This window comes from Oncorhynchus nerka, linkage group LG9a, assembly GCF_034236695.1.
Source record: "Oncorhynchus nerka isolate Pitt River linkage group LG9a, Oner_Uvic_2.0, whole genome shotgun sequence".
NCBI lineage: Eukaryota > Metazoa > Chordata > Actinopteri > Salmoniformes > Salmonidae > Oncorhynchus > Oncorhynchus nerka.
In genome coordinates, this window is record NC_088404.1 from 29,944,631 (window position 1) to 29,965,621 (window position 20,991).

A 20,991-nucleotide genomic window follows, 5' to 3' on the forward strand; every position below is an offset into this window, starting at 1 on the left:
GAGTGCTACAGGTCTGTAGTCATTTAGGCAGGTTGCCTTCGTGTTCTTGTGCACAGGGACTATGGTGGTCTGCTTGAAATATGTTGGTATTACAGACTCAATCAGGGACATGTTGAAAATGTCAGTGAAGACACCTGCCAGTTGGTGAGCACATGACCGGAGCACACATCCTGGTAATCCGTCTGGCCCTGCAGCCTTGTGAATGTATACCTGTTTAAAGATCTTACTCACATTGGCTACGGAGAGCGTGATCACACAGTCGTCTGTAACAGCTGATGCTCTCATGCATGCCTCAGTGTTGCTTGCCTCGAAGCGAGCATAGCATTAGCTCGTCTGGTAGGCTCCTGTCACTGGGCAGCTCGCGGCTGTGCTTCCCTTTGTAATATGTAATAGTTTGCAAGCCCTGCCACAGAAGATGAGCATCGGAGCCGGTGTAGTACGATTCAATCTTAGACCTGTATTGACGCTTTGCCCGTTTGATGGTTCGTCAGAGGGCATAGCAGGATTTCTTGTAAGCGGCAGCTTTACCCTTTAGCTCAGTGTGAATGTTGCTGTAATCCATGGCTTCTGGTTGGGGTATGTACATACAGTGTACATCACTGTGGGGACGACGTCTTCGATGCACTTATTGATAAAGCCAGTCTTATGTGATGTGCTCCTCAATGCCATCGGAAAGAATCCTGGAAATTGTTTCCAGTCTGTGACAGCAAAACAGTCCTGTAGTTTAGCATCTGCTTCATCCAACCACGTTTTTATACATCGGGTCACTGGTGCTTCCTGCTTTAATTTTTGCTTGTAAGCAGGAATCAGGAGGATAGAATTGTGGTCGGATTTACCAAATGGAGGGAGAGGGAGAGCTTTGCACGCGTCTCTGTGTGTGGAGTACAAGGGGATCTAGAATTGTTTTCCCTCTGGTTGCACATTTAACATGTTGATGGAAACTAGGTAGAACTGATTTAAGTTTCCCTGCATTAAAGTCTCCGTCCACTAGGGACGCCACCTCTGGGTGAGTGGTTTCCTGTTTGCTTATTTCCTTGTGCAGCTGACTGAGTGAGGTCTTAGTGTCATATGAACGATATGAGGGCTGAGAATATTGTTCAGATGAATGATCGATTGTGCAGAACAATGGAAACGCTCAAACAGATAATCATCAGGGAATGATAAAACATCCAAGCGGGATCACCTTCTCCCAACAGAGATTTCTGCGGAGTATTTCTGCTTCAATATCAACTGGCTCTTCAGGAAAAGGACATGTCATGTCTGACACCTCCTTCAGTCTGCAGGCTTCAGCTAAAGAGGAGGAGAAACTCAGGGTTAGTTGAAGAAAACCTGCCAGCGAGCAGGTTAGATTCATGGAGTATGTTGCCATAGTAACTGACTCAGAGTTCATCTGAACTGGCTTTGTGAAACTGAAAACCCAGAGTTTCCTTCAACTCTGAGTCAACTGAGTTTTCACTAAACCCACTTTCTGGAACAGGGCCCAGGGAGTGACCAAAGGCCTCAAAATGTTTACTCTGCTCTGTGCTGGGCTCATTCATTATAGAGGTTTTTCTTTTTGCAATGCTGTATTGTTATGGTGTATTATTTTCATCAGCGACTCAAGGGCTTCCATCACTTATGAATCCATTAGATTTAACTGACTGGAACATATGTGTTACGTCTCAATCTCTGCTCCACAAAACAGTGATCTTCTTCCATTTTGTAACTGTATTGCATGAAGTTGAGTCAAGTACTAGCAAATGTTCATGATAATGTGGAATACACTTTGTTTTGTTTTTAGTGTAGTATGGAAAACGATGTATTGTAGTACACATGAGAGAGTAAGAAATCTTGAGCTTTGAGATTTTCCCATAATGACCCATATGGATCAAACTGAGATTATTGACAATGGCCTCATACATCACTCTGCCTGGCCCCCTGCCTGCCTGCTCCAGGCTCTACTGCCTTGATAAGCAATGTGTTGATTAATACTTTCAGGGCCGGAGGTTGTTCGATAGTGGGGGCTCAGAAGCAGTTTTTGTGTTTGAACCGGGGCTGTCTTTGACTTTTACACAGCCGAAAAACACATTCACACACACACACTCTGGGCTTGGACTTCACACAGATGCATTGCATGATAAAGAGAAAAGGTTCACTCAGGTGAAAGCTCATCGCTTCTGTTCTGTCTGCTCCCTCTATTCTCAGGGTTTACACACTTTTCACAACACTGACAGCCAGACTGATGTGGTGTTTGTGTACACATGCATGCATGAGTGTGTGTAGATGCATGCATGCTTGAGTGTGTGTTTGTATGTGTGTTATAAAGAGTGATGCTTTTCACAATAGTGTTGTACTGTATATGCATATTGTGGTGGTGGGTAGCCTAGTGGTTAGAGCGTTGGGCCTAAAGGTTGCTGGATCAAATCTCAGAGCTGACAAGGTAAAAATCTGTGTTCTACCCCTGAACAAGGCCGTTAACTCACGGTTCTCATTGTAAATAAGAATGTGTTCTTAACTGACTTGCCCAGTTAAATAAATGTAAAATGTTCTTCTCTTGTTGAAATAGAAGTTCACATAGGGAGGAAAAAACCATGCACATTTATCCCCCCCAAAATGTAAACTGATCTTTTCATTAATTCGATTTTTTAGGGGCAGAGAGCAAACAAGGAGCTGTAGCTTATTCAAACTTCTCACTGAGTGCAAGCACACATGCGATATAGCTTTTTTTCCCATGTATCTAAAGTCAACAGAGATTTCACAAGCCAATAAAGTACGTATACAGGAGGAATAACTAATGGATGAATAGAATAGGATGTGCCACACTTTTTGAATAAACATTGGCCTGGCTATATCACAAGTTATGTGATATAGAGTTTGTGAGTGCTGCACATGGTCATACTCCCAACCGACCTCTTGTCTTCTGTAGCAACCACAAGTCTCCGCCTCTCTCTCACAGCGCTAACCCGATCCCCACTCACTCCAACTCCCATGCCACCCATCCTCCCTAGCCCTTATCCCTGACGTTTGTCCCAGCGATAATCCACCTCTTTTCGCAAGCGATTTTAGAACTTTGTCCCGAAGAGAGAGAAAAAGGATAAAACACCCAGAGAAGTGAAGATCGGAGCGAACCAAATACGTTTTATATTGCCCAGATTGTTGGCCACGGCGGGTTGGATAAAAGCAGGCTGAAAAATACTATATGATGTGGATCTGGTACCTCTTGCTTGGTTCGGGGACGGGCTCAAGCTTGGTTGGTAAGTTTCAAACTACTAGCTTTCAGTGTTCAAGCTTTCACTTCTGTTGGCGATTCAAACAGTGCCGCTGAGACTGCTCTAGGAGATCAGAAAAGAACAAGCGTGCTTTCGCAACAAGTAACAATTACCTTGTAGCCTATTCTTTACTTTTGTGTCCACGATATCGTTGTTGTCACAACCTTACAAAGTAGCCACCGCTAACTTCAAACAGAGTTGGGGCAAAGTATGTGCACCATCATAGGCTGCGACGTTGATTTAGCTTGGATACTGGTGTTTTGCTTTTGCAAACCCAATAGCAGCGGGCAATTATACAATTCCCCTTCTTTTATTGAAGTGTGGAAGCTGTTTAGAGTTGAAGCAGAGGGAGAGGATGTAGGCAAATTATGACGAGGGTGGTTGACAAATCAATCTGTGCCATGGCAGCTGGGCCCTGAGAAGCTGTAGGGAAGTCTAGCCTCTTCTGCCTCAATCTACACTTCTAGCAGCAGACATGGGATTGTATGCAGACCTGGTTTCATGTACATGACAATCTGGTATTGAAACTTTATTTTATGAGTATTTTCAAATACACAGCCCTAAACAAGTATTTTTACTTGATAGTGTTAATACTTTTTTCAAATACCTGGGTTAAATGCATGGGAGTGTATTTGAGTCGGTTGAGTTGTCCACAGAATTGTAGACCCAAATAATTCCGCTGTGTAGCCTATACCACCTGTCAGTTTGTAAGATATACACAGTTTAAATAGAATTACAAATATTTTCACTGGTTGTTTGTGCTCTTAAATGGATTTAGCTCTGACATCTAAATCCAAACCAGCTGATATTCTGTTAATCATTATACATTCTGGAATGGGTGAAAGTTTGTATTTTTGTTAGCTGACGCCTTTGTTTTGATGTCTTTGTCTGTATCTCTAATTCATTTCTCATTGGTTTGGCACTTGTGCAATTTGGGACAAGTCACAGTGTCTTAGTATCAGTATGGCAGAACAGTTTGTTGATTACTTTAGTTGGGAATAGAGTGGTTGATTTTTAATTTACAGTGTCATAAATGTATGCATACAGTGTCTTCAGAAAGTATTCATACCCCTTGACTTATTCCATATTTTGTTGTGTTGCAGCCTGAATTCAAAATGGATTAAATGTATTTTGTTTCTCACCCATTTACACACAATAACCCATAATGCCATAGTGAAACATTACTTTTTTTTTCTCCCGTCTACAATACCCCATAATGACAGAAAAATGTTGGCAAATTTATTGAACATGAAGTATGGAAATGCATTGATTTACATAAGTATTCACACCCCTAAGTCAATACATGTTAGAATCACCTTTGGTAGCGATTACAGCTGTGCATCTCTAAGAGCTTTGCACACCTGGATTGTACAATATTAGTACATTATTCTTCAATTTAAAAAAAAATCCAAAACAAAACTCCGTAGTCCTTGCTGATGACAAGCATACCCATAACATGATGCAGCCACCACCATGCTTGAAAATATGAAGATTGGTACTCAGTGATGTGTTGTATTTGCCCAAAAACACATAACACTTTGTATTCGGGAAATAAAGTTCAAATGACAAGCTTACATTTCTTGAGTCAGTAAGTATTCAACCCCTTTTATGGCAAGCCTAAAAAAATTCAGGTTTAAAAATGTGCTTAACAAGTCACATAATAAGTGGCATGGACATACTCCATGTGCAATAATCGTGTTTAACATGATTTTTTTCTCTGTACCTCACACATACAACTATCTGTAAGGTCCCTCAGTCGAGCAGATTCAACCACAGACCAGGGAGGTTTTCCAATTCCTCGCAAAGAATGGCACCTATTTGTAGATGGGTACAAATTTAAAAAATCTGACATTGAATATTCCTTTGAGCATGGTGAAGTTATTAATTACACTTTGGATGGTGTGTCATTAAACCCATTCACAACAAAGATGCATACGTCTTTCCTAACACAGTTTCCGGAGAAGCAGGAAACTGCTCAGGGATTTCACCATGAGGCCAATGGTGACTTTAAAACAGTTACAGATTTTAATGGCTTTGATAGGAGAAAACTGAGGACGGATCAACAACATTGTACTTACTTCACGATACTAACCTAATTGACAGAGTGTAAAGAAGGAAGCCTGTGTAGAATAAAAAATATTCAAAAACAAGCATCCTGTTTGCAATAAGGCACTAAAGTAATACTGCAAAAATGTGGCAAAGCAATTTAAGGTTTTGTCCTGAATACAAAGTGTTATGTTTGGAGCAAAGCCAATGCAACACATTACTGAGTACCACTCATAGTGGTGGCTGCATCATATTATGGGTATGCTTGTAATCGTTAAAGATTGGGGGGGGGTTTCAGGATTATAAAACAAAAGCAGAATGAAGCAAAATCTTATAGGAAAACATTTCCAACACGACACTGGGAAATGTAATTCAGCATTCAGCAGAACAATAACCTAAAACACAAGGCCAAATCTACACTGGAATTGCTTACCAAGAAGACACTGAATGCTCAGTTTTGACTTCAATCTACTTGAAGCTCTAACCTGAAAATGGTTATCTACCAATGGTCAACAATTGATTTGGCAGAGCTTGAAGATTAAAAAAATAATAATGGGCAAATGTTGCACAATTAAAACATGTTTTCAGTTTTTTCATTTAAGGCCCATTGTGTGTAGATTGGTGAGGAAAATCTACAATTTAATCCACTTTGAATTCAGGCTGTAAACCAATAAAATGTGGAATAAGTCAATGGGTATGAATACTTTCTGAAGCCGCTGCAAGACACAGGCATTAAACATGTTATAGTTATGGACGTTAGTGCCTGAGGTTGTGGTGAATTTAGAGAAGGCTGTCAAACTTTAGTCTTCCACTATGTGACCAACCCACTTTGGTCTGACCAATCATCGTCACCCAGACCTAACACCACCCACACACACACAGAGCAAATTAAACCTGCATGTATTGTAAATATATCTTTCCAAAATGGACCCCCTGTCTGTTTGTAATCTCCCTTCCCCTGTGACTCATTTCTCTGGCACCCTGTATGTGTTCTGCCAGCTTGGACAGTAAAGTATTCTTGATATAAAGAACCCTATCAATCACAACAGACCTGGTTGGAATATAGTTGGAATTACTCTGTGTGTGAAGTGACAAAGGCCAATAAAGCTTTTATTAGTAATCTGTGTGCGGTATGGAATAAGGGTGTTCCCCATGTCTCGCCTGTCAATATGAATGTATGATCAGACGATAGTGTTGGCATACCACATCTGTCACACCTTATTGGCTTTCTGATGCCTCATGGCCTGATACTGCACTCTCAACCTGACAAACACACCAGCTATCACTTCTCACTATAAGAGGGTAGATACTATTTAGTACTGTATGACTATCCGCTATATCTGCCATCCTCACTTCTTATTGTATTTACTACTGTAACGCAGCGAGCCAATGTGAGCAAACTGACAGGAGCATGCTCCAATATCTCCTTAATCAAGATGAATGTGTTCCATTACAGTCCCAGTAGTACCTCACACCGCAGGAGACAGGTGGTCCGATGTTTTCATACATAAGCACCGTCGGATGGCACAGTAATTTCTCACTTGGTGACACTCAGTCAAGGAGCAGAACCCTGTTGTGTATTGCTTTGGTTCATATTTTGCTCCTGGGTTTTCCTGTTATCAGGGGAAGGGGGGTTAGTGGCTAGCCCTGTGTGTGTGTGCACATGCGTTAGTCAGGGCTCCACAATTAATCTAATTCATATCGAAATCTTGAAGTACAATAGGGATATCACATGCACTATTTTCGAAATGCCACTAAGCCACGTGTAACATCTGCCCCCCCCTGTCAATCAAGCAGTACAGTTCATCCTCCTTATTATTAGATTCAATATAAGTTTCATGCTGTTCTGTTAGGTCAAATGCAGTCAACAAATTGTTACAAACAAGAATGATGCTGCTTTTCACTTTGCTTGTTAATATAAATCCTTCAATTTGAATTATTCCAACAGTTCACCCAAGTATTTTGATCAATATCACAAGTCAAATCGCAATCGCAATATTTGTAACAAAAGAAAAAAAGAAAATGCCGTGCTAGTGTGTGTGTGTGTGTGTGTGTGTGTGTGTGTGTGTGTGTGTGTGTGTGTGTGTGTGTTAGGTATGGGGGTTCAAAATAATTTCACTATTCAAATAGTATCATGAATTTTTGTCGGGTATCCGGAAATGCGAAAACATGTGGCAGCCTTAATGTTATTTATCATCCCATATAGCAGTGCCTCTCTTGACTGGAGTAGCCTCGGGAACCTAGCTAGCTAAGCTTGCTAGCTATAGGCTACATGCTGCGCTTTCTCCCCAACCCCATTCAGATGAAACAACCTACCTGTTGGTTCGTCCTTGTAGCCTACAACCCCATTCAGATGAAACAACCTACCTGCTGGTTCGTCCTTGTAGCCTACAACCCCATTCAGATGAAACAACCTACCTGTTGATTCGTCCTTGTAGCCTACAACCCCATTCAGATGAAACAGCCTACCTGTTGGTTCGTCCTTGTAGCCTACAACCCCATTCAGATGAAACAACCTACCTGTTGGTTCGTCCTTGTAGCCTACAACCCCATTCAGATGAAACAACCTACCTGTTGGTTCGTCCTTGTAGCCTACAACCCCATTCAGATGAAACAGCCTACCTGTTGGTTCGTCCTTGTAGCCTACAACCCCATTCAGATGAAACAACCTACCTGTTGGTTCGTCCTTGTAGCCTACAACCCCATTCAGATGAAACAACCTACCTGTTGGTTCGTCCTTGTAGCCTACAACCCCATTCAGATGAAACAACCTACCTGTTGGTTCGTCCTTGTAGCCTACAACCCCATTCAGATGAAACAGCCTACCTGTTGGTTCGTCCTTGTAGCCTACAACCCCATTCAGATGAAACACCTAGGATAGGATAAATACCTAGGATAGGATAAAGTAATCCCTCTCACCCCCCCTCCCCCTGAAAAGATTTAGATGCACTACTGTTCCACTGGAGGTCATAAGGTGAATGCACCAATTTGTAAGTCGCTCTGGATAAGAGCGTCTGCTAAATGACTTAAATGTAATGTAAATGTAAACAACCTACCTGTTGGTTCGTCCTTGTAGCCTACAACCCCATTCAGATGAAACAACCTACCTGTTGGTTCGTCCGTGTAGCCTACAACCCCATTCAGATGAAACAGCCTACCTGCTGGTTCGTCCTTGTAGACTACTCCTTCTCATTTCGCTAACTTTGAAGAACCTCTTTTCCACTTTGATTGGCCAACGTAAACAACAAGCAACACAGGTGAAGGCTACCGGTCGGCTACGGGTCTTTTTATGGTAAAGACTACATTGAATAATTAATAATTTTGATTGTCATGGTATATCACATGGATATTTACATTTCATTTAGAAAAAGCCCTTTCAGGGTTAAAATAGTTTTTTTCTTTTTGCAAAAATGAATGCTCACACAAGTATTCAAATACTAATCCATTCCAGTCCATTCGAATATTCTAATAACCGTGCACATCTCTAGTGTGTGTCCGTCCGCGTGTCAGGCAAATGTCTGTATGTATGTCTGTACGGTTTCTGCATACAGTGCATACGTGTGTGTGTGTGTGTGTGTGTGTGTGTGTGTGTGTGTGTGTGTGTGTGTATGTTACATCATCTGATATGCTTCCAATCAAAGTCCTATTGTGTCCCTTGGATTAGGCCTGCCTTGTGTTTTGAGAGAGGTGGTTCCAGTTCCCAGAGTTGTTAAACAAAGCCACATGACAAGAGTCACGTTTCCCCAGCACAGCACCACACTCTAAACCCAATACCAGTGCTGTGATTTGAACCTGTATGCCTGTTAAAGAACTGCGCTGGACCAGACCACTACAGACAGAATTCAGTTGTTGCAGCAGATCTGGGATTTTTTTCTGCACTGCGCAGTCGTATCCTCTATCGGCAATTATTGAACTCCCGAATAAAATACTATATGTAGTGGGATGGATCAGACCAGTTTGCTATTCGTTCTGTATAATTTTTAGTTTAATTTGGATGGGATAAATAAATAGTTGATGTGATTATTCTGTCTGTCTCTACCTGAGATGCAGCATCTCCTTCCATTCAACCTGGGCTCTTCTCAGTGATCTATTAAATCATGCTGCTTCATGTTTCATGGAGCTGATCTATCTGGAGATGTATTGATCGGAGCGGAAACAGAAGTAGAGAGGAAAGCAACACCGAGAGCTGAAAAAACCAACTGATGTCCAGAGAACTCATTAGAAATGGATTGCTGATCGATCTAAAGTTCTATGCTATTCCATGAAAGGTTTCGTTGTCTTCTATTGATCATATCTACTTACCTGGAAACAAGATCAAACCCTAGACTGGTTGGAGTGGGTTTTATTCATTGATAGCTTAGAATCTTTTCTGACATAATTTTCGAAGTTCGAAGACATTGTACCGCTAACTTCGGTGGGTGAAAGTTTGTAGCCCCGGTGAAACATTTGAATAATGGCTATTCATAAAGTATGACTTGTTAATCCTACGGCTCACCATGGTCTGGCCTAGAATGTGCTGTATACTCTTCCCCTTGGACTTTATAATATTGCTGCAGTCACTAGTCTACTCTTCATTGTAACGGTCACAAATTCAACTTCCAAACTGTAATATGAGATGTAGGACTTATTCTGTGAGCTAGGTCAGACTGTATTTTTTTTGTCTGTTTTGCACTAATTCACTGGCACACACACAAAGTCAAAGCCAAGGAGTAGCAGCAGGGTTGCTTTTATTTATCTGAATGCAGTCTTTTAGAATGAAATGACAGTGCCGTGTTGAGTGAGTACATGGCAGTGTTTCATGTCACTGCAGTGCTGTCTCCTGGCGACCCATTAACCCACCATCGCCACGGAAACAAGGAACCCTGATGAGGTTGGAGATTCCATTCCCCTCATGCTGGCTGGGGGTCGGCAGTGGATATGACTTGGTATCTCCCATGAAGAACCAAATAAACCTTCAGATTGTTTGTGACGCCTACACACACCTCATCTCTCCCGCTGTCTCTCAATCTCTCTGTATGTTTTCTTCTGTTCTCTCTTGTTGTTCGTGTTGTATGTAGGAAAAGGCCATTAGCATGGCCCTGTGTTGTACCCCTCTTGCCTGAGAGGGTGATTGACTGCTGCCTTCCAGACAGCTGGGTCCCCTGTTGTCCTTGCGATCAGGAGTAATTTGCTGTGTTGTGTCACACAGCGTGGCACCGGGAACACCGACAGAATATTATTGACCACAATCCCAGCATCCCTCTGTCAATCCCTCTGTCAATCCAAACAAACAAAGATCTTCTAAGGTCAACAGAGACACGGATCTCGTCCAGGGAGGGGGAGGGGAGGGGAGGGAGAGGGGGATGGAGAGGGGGAGGGAGGGGGAGGGAGACTGGATCATTTGGCTTACAGGATTTATTATTTGCTCTTGTGTACTATCTGTTATGTAACATTGATTGTGTACTAAGGTGCTGAGTGAAGGTCACTCTGGATGAGAGCATCTACTAAATGTTATCATAGTGTTTGGGCTACACTGCATTTTAGTATGGGTGTATTGGCAAATTGTATGGGTAGTTTGTAGAAATATATTAATGGCTATATGAATGCAGTTGAAGTGGAGCGCTGAACTCTATACTGTATATATTCTACACATATATTCTACACATCTTGGCTTATCCAGAGATAAACTCACTGTTTGAACAGGGATACACTCCAGGTCCCACTCACCACTGAAGAATGTATTTACTCATGGAACAAAATGTTTTAAAATGTGAAACGCCAACTCAGAATTGAGATGTCTCTGCCTCCCGAGTGGCACAGTGGTCTAAGGCACTGCATCGCTGTGTCACTAGAGATTCTGGGTTCGAGTCCAGGCTCTGTCGCAGCCGGCCACGACCGAGAGACCCATGTGGCGGTACACAATTGGCCCAGCGTCGTCCGGGTTAGGGGAGGGTTTTGCCGGCAGGAATGTCCTTGTTCCATCGCATACTACCGACTCCTGTGGCGGGCCGGGCGCAGTGCACACTGACACGGTCGTCTGGTGTACGGTGTTTCCTCCGACACGTTGGTGTGGCTAGCTTCCAGGTAAAGTGGGCATTGTGTCAAGAAACAGTGCGGCTTGGTTGGGTTGTGTTTCAGAGGACGCACGGCTCTTAAGTTGTACAGTGTAACTGGAGTTGTACATACAGTCGTGGCCAAAAGTTTTGAGGATGACACAAATATACATTTTATCAAAGTTTGCTGCTTCAGTGTCTTTAGATATTTTTGTCAGATGTTACTATGGAAAACTGAAGTATAATTACAAGCATTTCATAAGTGTCAAAGGCTTTTATTGACAATTACATGAAGTTGATGCAAAGAGTCAACATTTGCAGTGTTGACCCTTATTTATCAAGACCTCTGCAATCTGCACTGGCATGCTGTCAATTAACTTCTGGGCCACATCCTGACTGATGGCAGCCCATTCTTGCATAATCAATGCTTGCAGTTTGTCAGAATTTGTGGGTTTTTGTTTGTCCACCCGCCTCTTGAGGATTGACCAAGTTCTCAATGGGATTAAGGTCTGGGGAGTTTCCTGGCCATGGACCCAAAATATTGATGTTTTGTTCCCCGAGCCACTTAGTTATCACTTTTGCCTTATGGCAAGGTGCTCCATCATGCTGGAAAAGGCATTGTTCGTCACCAAACTGTTCCTGGATGGTTGGGAGAAGTTGCTGTCGGAGGATGTGTACCATTATTTATTCATGGCTGTGTTCGTAGGCAAAATTGTGATTAAGCCCATTCCCTTGGCTGAGAAGCAACCCCACACATAAATGGTCTCAGGATGCTTTACTGTTGGCATGACACAGGACAGATGGTAGCGCTCAACTTGTCTTCTCCAAACAAGCTTTTTTCCTCATGCCCCAATTAATCGGAAAGGGGTTTCATCAGAGAAAATGACTTTACCCCAGTCCTCAGCAGTCCAATCCCTGTACCTTTTGCAGAATATCAGTCTGTCCCTGATGTTTTTCCTGGAGAGAAGTTGCTTCTTTGCTGCCCTCCTTGACACCAGGCCATCCTCCAAAAGTCTTCGCCTCACTGTGCGTGCACTAGTGGTACTAGTGGTGTCGTGATCCAGCAGCTGAATCAACTTTAGGAGACGTCCTGGCGCTTGCTGGACTTTCTTGGGCGCCCTGAAGCGGTCTTCAAAACAATTGAACCGCTCTCCTTGAAGTTCTTGATGATCCGATAAATGGTTGATTTAGGTGCAATCTTACTGGCAGCAATATCCTTGCCTGTGAAGCCCTTTTTGTGCGAAGCAATAATGACGGCACGTGTTTCCTTTCAGGTAACCATGGTTAACAGAGGAAGAACAATGATTCCAAGCACCACCCTCCTTTTGAAGCTTCCAGTCTGTTATTCAAACTCAATCAGCATGACAGAGTGATCTGCAGTGGAAATGATTTTGGGGGATTCTGTTCATTTGCATGGCAAAGAGGGACTTTGCAATTAATCTGATCACTCTTCATAACATTCTGGAGTATATGCACATTTCCATCATACAAACTGAGGCAGCAGACTTTGTGAAAATTAATATTTGTGAAAAGTAAAACACTAACATATGTTGATTTAGATAAGTATTCACCCCCCTGAGACAATGCATGTTAGAATCACCTTTGGCAGTGTTTACAGCTGAGATTTTTAGGGTAAGTCTCTAAGAACCCTTTGCGGCCGTTGAAAACATTAGTAATTGAAACATGAACAGCCTTTTTTTCTAACAATAATGTGTCAATATCGCAAAATTAACTTGCTAACATCCTGTTGTGGTATTTTTGTGGCTGCCAACCATAAAAGGGAAATATGGTATGTTGTCATTTGATCTTAATGTATTCTTTTCATTACTCAAAATGGCGCTGCAGCGAACACGACTTTTTAATGTGAAAGAGGTTGTATCTATGTTGGTTGGTGATACGGACAAGTCATTGCACTTTGAAAAGTGATGATGTTGAGGTGAGTGTATGCATATATTTATATGTTTGGTGTTGTGAAAAATGGGGAATAACTCTCATATTAGCAAATCCTGTCATGTCATGATTATTTGGTTGGTTCAGGCGAGCATCAGCAGTGGGGCTCAAATGATTGTTCACTGTCTCATGGGAACAGTGGCACTGTTTTGCTGTATATAGTCTGCTAACTAGTTGTTTGTTTTGTCAAATCAAACTTTATTTGTCACATGCGCCGACTACAGCAAGTGTAGACCTTAACGTGAAATGTTTACTTACAAGCCCTTAACCAAGAGTTAAGAAAATATTTACCAAATAAACTAAAGTAAAGAATAAATAAACACAATACAATAACGAGTCTATATAGCCTAGTTATTGTCATTTTGTGCTAATTTCTATTACAAGTTTTACTTTAGTTTATATAATATTTTCTTGAACTGCATTGTTGGTTAAGGGCTTGTAAGTAAGCACCTGTCGTATTCGGCGAATGTGACAAAACATTTGATTTGATTTTAGATGCCAGTTCAGTGGCGCTCATATGAGAAGTTGGATATTTGTTTAAGTAACCAGATAACAAGTTGCTTGTTTTGTCCTGTTTCTACTGATGCAATTAATTTGGAAACTGTCCCAGCTTCATAGCTAATCAGCTAACATTGGCAAGCTGAGTCTATCAGGCAAAAAAAGCCAGAGTTGGAGAGCGATGAGAGATCGCAATTGTATCCTACTTGTTGCTCCTCTCACACTGTTACTCTGTTCCTCTAGGTTAGTGAAAGCAAAGTAAGTGATGTGGAGAGTCAGGGCTCAGCTGCAAAAGGCAGGGACGAAGAGGAGTTAGAGATGATTGGATAGAGATATGGAGCGATGAAGGAGGAGTGGAGGGGGGCCTATGTTTCCATGGCGCGTGTCTGCCAAGTCCCCCCTTTTACCCCTGTACAACACATCCTGGGCCTAAAGGTTTTGGAGTTGTTTTTAAAAGTGGTAGGAACTTATATCTGTTCCAGGGCTTGACCATCTTGACCAGCTGAGGAGCTATTACAATGCTGGACACACAGGCAGAAAATGGTGGAAGTATGTGTTTTGGAGGATGCTCAGCATTGCCATCATAAAAGCGTGGGGGACCCTGCAAAGGCCCTTCTCAGAAACTGCAGGTGCTGTTCCCTGAAGACATTCAAAATGTAGCTTGTGCAGTCACTTTGACATGACTACAGTGTCCGGAATAAGGGAGCCAAGAGTGTGGCACCAGAGCGTGGCCCAAGGTGTAAATCATTTGAAAGTGGGTGACGCAGAGTAAAGAGTGGTAGATGTGAAGAAACCTCCTTTGGGTGTTCTACATGTTCGGTGCCACTTTGCAGGATGGGGCCATGCTTCCAGAAGTTCCATGACATGTTGTAGGCTACAGCAAATGTAAACACTAAGGTGAATGTGTGAAATATGAATTCATCCTACACATCTTTTAATTTGTGTTGTGTTTTGAATCTTCTCTCTTTCTGTCTCCATCTAATACTTGTTTGCCTTCACTGAATTGTTCTCAAAGTAGGCTACTATTTCCACATTTCGTGTCAGACCTGGTCTGTACTAAATCTTATTGAGAGCGGTTACCTACATTTTGAAACAGTCTCTGAATAGTTAGTATTCAGAACCCTTGACTTTTTACACATTTTGTTACATTACAGCCTTATTCTAAAATTGATTAAATTGAGGGAAAACAAACTATCTACACACAATACCTTCCCTCTGGCCACTCTACCATAAAGGCCTGATTGGTGGAGTGCTGCAGAGATGGTTGTCCTTCTGGAAGGTTCTCCCTTCTCAACAGAGGAACTCTGGAGCTCTGTCAGAGTGACCATCAGGTTCTTGGTCACCTCCCTGACCAAGGCCCTTCTCCCCCGATTGCTCAGTTTGGCTGGGCAGCAAGCTCTAGAAAGAGTATTGGTGCTTCCAAACTTCTTCCGTTTAAGAATTATTGAGGACATTGTGGTCTTGGGGACCTTCAATGCTGCAGAACTTTTTTGGTACCCTTCCCCAGATCTGTGCCTCAACACAATCCTGTCTCGGACCTCTACGGAAAATTCCTTGGACTAAATATATAAAATGTAATCCATTTTAGAACAAGACTGTAATGTAACAAAATGTGGACAGTCAAGGGGTCTGAATATTTTCAGAAGGCATCGTATATTTAGTTTGAGAAGTGTTTCTTCCCTCTGTAAGTTTTAGAAACATTGCCTTGTACATTGAAATTTCGTTACCAAAAACCCACATATCTTTCTAATAGGATGGAGGATGGTGAAAGTTCACAGAAATAACAAGTAAAGGTAGACATAGACCTATCAATTAGATATTTTGTTTTATTAGTTGGGTTCACAAGTTTGGACACTACAGTATAGTTCAGTAAAGTCCACAGAGCACACTAGAGTTGAGTACACTTTATTGTACTGAACTATACTTTACTGTTCTGTGTTGTGCTGTACTCTACTTTGATGTAACATAGATGTCTATGATTGGTTCAAATTTGGTCCGGACCAACCAAATTTGGTCTTGGGGGCAGAGATTATTTATATAATAGCCAGTGTGTAGAATAATTTCCCAAATATGCAAAGGAGGATATTGCATATGTATACATTTTGTGTACCTATTTAGGATACATCACCATGAAAATAATTACATTCATATCCATAATTATGCATTTCTGTTTAATATAGATCAGGAACCCAAGGTGAAATTTCGTTTCAAGGGTGTAAATCCACTTCACTTACTGTAGTTCAATTTGTCATGTCGTAGCTGACACCCCATTCTTTTTGTAGACATAGTTGAATCTTAATTCGGAGAGTTTTTGGAAAATGTGCACACAAAAAACTGAGGGAGATTATTTACTGAAATTCTGTTAAACTTTGCATCTGCAGTTTATCCAGCAATTTGTTTTGTAAAATGTTGTGTAAATTGTTAAAAGTATACCTTGTGGTTTCTTAAACTTTTAAATCAATGTTTTTTGTTTGGCAAAAAACATTGGAGTCTCAGCGCAATTCCTTGACCATGGAATTTTGCCAAGGTTAAAGTACAATGTAGTCCGACACTGAGCAAGAGAAACTCTCAGCCTCTAAATAGAACTAAAACTCTGCGCTGTTTATCGTAGCATGTAGAACAGGTAGTGTGCCAACATTAGCAATTTCACACACTCATTTGTTTGTTTATTTGGATCCCCATTAGCTTTTGCAGAAGCAAGTCTTCCTGTGGTCCACAAAAAAACACAAAACATGACAAGTAACAAAACACTGATAGACAAGGAAAGTCAGACAAATTTGAAATATGATATACATACAAACAATGCAACAAAAACATAATCCAAAAAATATAACAAAAATTGTGTGTTAGTGTGTGTGTCCACTCACAGTCCCCGCTGTTCCACGAGTTGTTTTGTAATCTGTTTTTTTAAAGGTAATTTTGCTGTTTGCTTGAGTATATAGGAGATGAAGGGAGTTCCATGCAATCATGGCTCTTTATAAAACTGTGTTGCCATGAATTTGTTTTGGGGACTGTCAAGAGACCCCTGGTGGCATATATGAATGTTTTTTTTAACCAGGTAAGCTTACTGAGAACACATTCTCATTTACAGCAACGACCTTGGGAATAGTTACAGGGTAGAGCGGGAGATAAATGAGCCAATTGGAAGCTGGGTATGATTAGGTGGCCATGATGGTATGAAGGCCAGATGGGAATTTAGCCAGAACACCAGGTTTAACATGGTAGACGGGTCTTTCTGTGTTCAATACAGGAATGAAAACAAACCAGCAATACTTTTTACGTCTTGTGCAACTCTCAACAGTGTACCCAGTTCCTAGTTGGCCTACTTCTTCATTGCACAAAGGAATAACCTCAACCAAATTTCAAAGACTGGTGACATCTAGTGGAAGCGGTAGGAACAGGTTCCTAAGAAATATCCCTGGGCAATGACAATTTAGCGAACAGAGAGAGGAAAAAAAATCTGAACAGTTAGTCCTCTGGGTTTTGTCTGCTACATAAGTTATGTTATACTCACAGACATGATTCAAACAGTTTTAGAAACTTTAGAGTGTTTTCTATCCAAATATATGAATAATATGTATATCTTATATTCTTGGCATGAGTAGCAGGAAGTTGAAATTGGACACGCTATTTATCCAAAAGTGAAAATTCTGCCCCCTAACCCCAAGAGGTTTTAAGAACACAATCTTATTTTCAATGACTGCCTAGGAACGGTGGGTTAACTGCCTTGTTCGGGGGCAGAAAGACAGATTTTCACCTTGTCAGCTCAGGGGATCCAATCTTGCAACCGTTCAGTTAACTAGTCCAACACTCTAACCATTGCACTTCACGAGGAGCCTGCCTGTTACGCGAATGCAGTAGAAGCCAAGGTAAATTGCTAGCTAGCATTACACTTATCTTATAAAAACAATCAATCATAATCACTAGTCATAACTACTAATCCAGTTTAGCAGGCAATATTAATCAGGTGAAATTGTGTCATTTCTCTTGCGTTCATTGCACACAGGGTCAGGGTATATGCAACAGTTTGTGCTGCCTGGCTAATTGGGGCAGCAGAGTAGCCTAGTGGTTAGAGCGTTGGACTAGTAACCAGAAGGTTGCAAATTCAAACCCCCGAGCTGACAAGGTACAAATCTGTCGTTCTGCCCCTGAACAGGCAGTTAACCCACTGTTCCCAGGCCTTCATTGAAAATAAGAATTTGTTCTTAACTGACTTGCCTAGTTAAATAAAGGTTTAAAAAAATAATAATAATAAATTGCGAACTAATTTGCCAGAATTTTACGTAATTATGACATAACGTTGAATGTTGTGCAATGTAACAAGAATATTTAGACTTAAGGATGCCACCCGTTAGATAAAATATCGAATGGTTCCGTATTTCACTGAAATAATAAACGTTTTGTTTTCGAAATGATAGTTTCCGGATTCGGCCATATTAATGACCAAAGGCTCGTATTTATGTGTGTTATTATGTTATAATTAAGTCTGATTTGATAGAGCAGTCTGACTGAGCAGCAGCAGGCCCGTAATCATTCATTCAAACAGCACTTTCGTGCATTTTGCCAGCAACTCTTCGCAAGCACAGCGCTGTTTATGACTTCAACCCTATCAGCCTAATGGCTGGTGTAACCAATGTGAAATGGCTAGATAGTTAGCTGGGTGTGCGCTAATACTGTTTCAAACGTCACTCGCTTTTAGATTTGGAGTAGTTATTCCCCTTGCGCTGCAAGGTCCGCGGCTTTTGTGGAGCGATGGGTAACGCTGCTTCGAGTGTGGCTGTTGTTGATGTGTTCCTTTTTCGAGCCCAGGTAGGGGCGAGGAGAGGGACGGAAGCTATACTGTTACACTGGTGCCTATAAGAACATCCAACAGTCAAAGGTATATGAAATACAAATGGTATAGAGAGAAATAGTCCTATAAAACTATATTAACTACAAACTAAAACCTCCTACCTTGGAATATTGAAGTCTCATGTTAAAAGGAACCACCAACTTTCATATGTTCTGAGCAAGGAACTGAAACGTTAGCTTTTTTACATGGCACATATTTTACATGGCACAGTTTTGCATATTGGCACATATTGCAATGGATCTCGTTCTCCTCTTCTGAGGAGGATTAGCGAGAAGGATCAGAGGACCAATGCGCAGCGTGGTATGTGTCCATAATGTTTAATCAAAATGAACACTGAAATACAAAACAACAAATGTGAATAAACGACACAAACTAAACAGTCCCGTGAGGCATAAACACTGACACGGAAAATAAACACCCACAACTCAAAAGTGAAACCAGGCTACCTAAGTATGATTCTCAATCAGGGACAACGATTGACAGCTGCCTCTGATTGAGAACCATACTAGGCCGAACACAGAAATCCCAAATTATAGAAAAAGGAACATAGACAACCCACCCAACTCACACCCTGACCATACTAAAACAGAGATAATATAACAGAAGGTCAGAACGTGACATATATTACTTTCTTCTCCAACACTTTGTTTTTGCATTATTTAAACCAAATTGAACATGTTTCATTATTTATTTGAGGCTAAATAGATTTTATTGATGCATTTTCTTAAGTTAAAATAAGTATTCATTCAGTATTGTTGTAATTGTCATTATCACAAATAAATAAATAAATCGTCCGATTAATCGGTATCGGTATCGGCGTTGAAAAATCATAATCGGTCGACCTCTACAGTGTACAGTAGATCGTTGACCAAAAATGACAAACCCATTTTAATCCCTTTGTTACACTTCAAGATGTGGAAAACGTCAAGGAGTGTGAATACTTTCTGAAGGCACTGTATGCCTTCCTTTTTAAACGTAATTTAATTTGACACCCAATTTGACATGCTCCTATGTTTCTGCCTTTTCTCAGTCATCCTTCCACAGAGAAAACCACATTCCTTTGGATAAATATTCATATGAATACTAAACCAAAACCATTGCATATGCTTTATCTCTGTGGTTCTTCATGTAAACATAATTGCAAGAGTAACAAATTATTATACAGACTAGTGACTGACAGAATGATGGACTCATGGACTCACAGCATATTGGCATTCAGCTGAGGCTGACAGTGGAATTATCTCCACCTTATCTCCACAGTGCTCACTCACATGGATACACATCTCATTCACCAACCTCTGGGGTAAAACTCCAATCACAGATGAAAATCTGCAGCGCAAAAGCCATTATGCATTTGATGTAACTCTCCCAGGCAAATGCATAAATGAACAAATAAGATCAATCTCAATTTGGCATACTATAAATAATTACCACTTTGTCACAGTTCATTTAAAATATTTGACTTAAGACCCCATGATATTGATATTGAACATCTCATTATTGCTACCTGAAAATCCCTCTCATTAAGCCCAGATCAGCTCAGAGGATTATACCAGAGCCTGGCTGTTCTCCCTGGTGTGTAATGGCTGATGGAATATGTCAAGTAAGGCAGGAAAGCAATAATTTTGCCTGTCTGAACAATTATAGTGACGAGAGGTGAATTCAGGCAGAAGAGAGAGGAGGAGCACATTGTTTCTTTAGTGCATTATTACAAAAAGGATGCATGTTTTGGAATATTTTCATTCTGTACAGGCTTCCTTTTCACTCATTTAGGTTAGTATTGTGGAGTAAAGACAATGTTGTTGAGCCATCAGTTTTCTCCTATCACAGCCTTTCAACTCTGCAGCGGTTTTAAAGTCACCATTGTCCTCATGGTGAAATCCTTCAGCGGTTACCACACCAAACTTAAAGACGGGAAACAAACCAAAAAAAGTGGAGCAAAACAAAATCAGATAAAGGATAATTTGTCTAAAAATCTAAATAGGGCCCACCAATTGAAGGTGTTAACTGTCCTCATCTATCAAAACAACTGGAGCACTGGGCCAGCACAGGTGAAGCACCTTCCCACTAACAAGATGGCAACCAGCACAGGTGTAACACATACTTATTAATGAAGTGACACCAATCGGTGCGCCCTATGTACTAACAAGCTGTACGTGCTAAAGTCCAACCTCAAAACATAAATGGAAAAAACAAAGCCTGTAACAGTCACCATTATTCTACATTCTGGCTATTATTTTTATGAACTCTGCCCCCAAACAGTATCACATTTTTTAGTCCGAACTGTACCAAATCTGAACCAATCATAGACTTCCTATGTTTCACAAATTTTAAAATCAAAGTAGAGCTCAGTAGAGTACAGCAC

The 20,991-nt window shown here is 41.1% G+C and overlaps 1 protein-coding gene across 1 annotated transcript in view; it reads left to right on the forward strand.

Annotated features, from left to right (window-relative positions):
* The first annotated feature begins 2,941 nt into the window (after positions 1-2,941).
* LOC115134161 (low-density lipoprotein receptor class A domain-containing protein 3-like) overlaps positions 2,942-20,991 on the forward strand; it is a 201,827-nt gene continuing 183,777 nt past the window's right edge. The window contains exon 1 of the mRNA XM_029667855.2: positions 2,942-3,233. Within this exon, the coding sequence (XP_029523715.1) occupies positions 3,179-3,233 (55 nt within the window). The 5' untranslated portion in view covers positions 2,942-3,178. The remainder of the gene's footprint in view (positions 3,234-20,991) is intronic.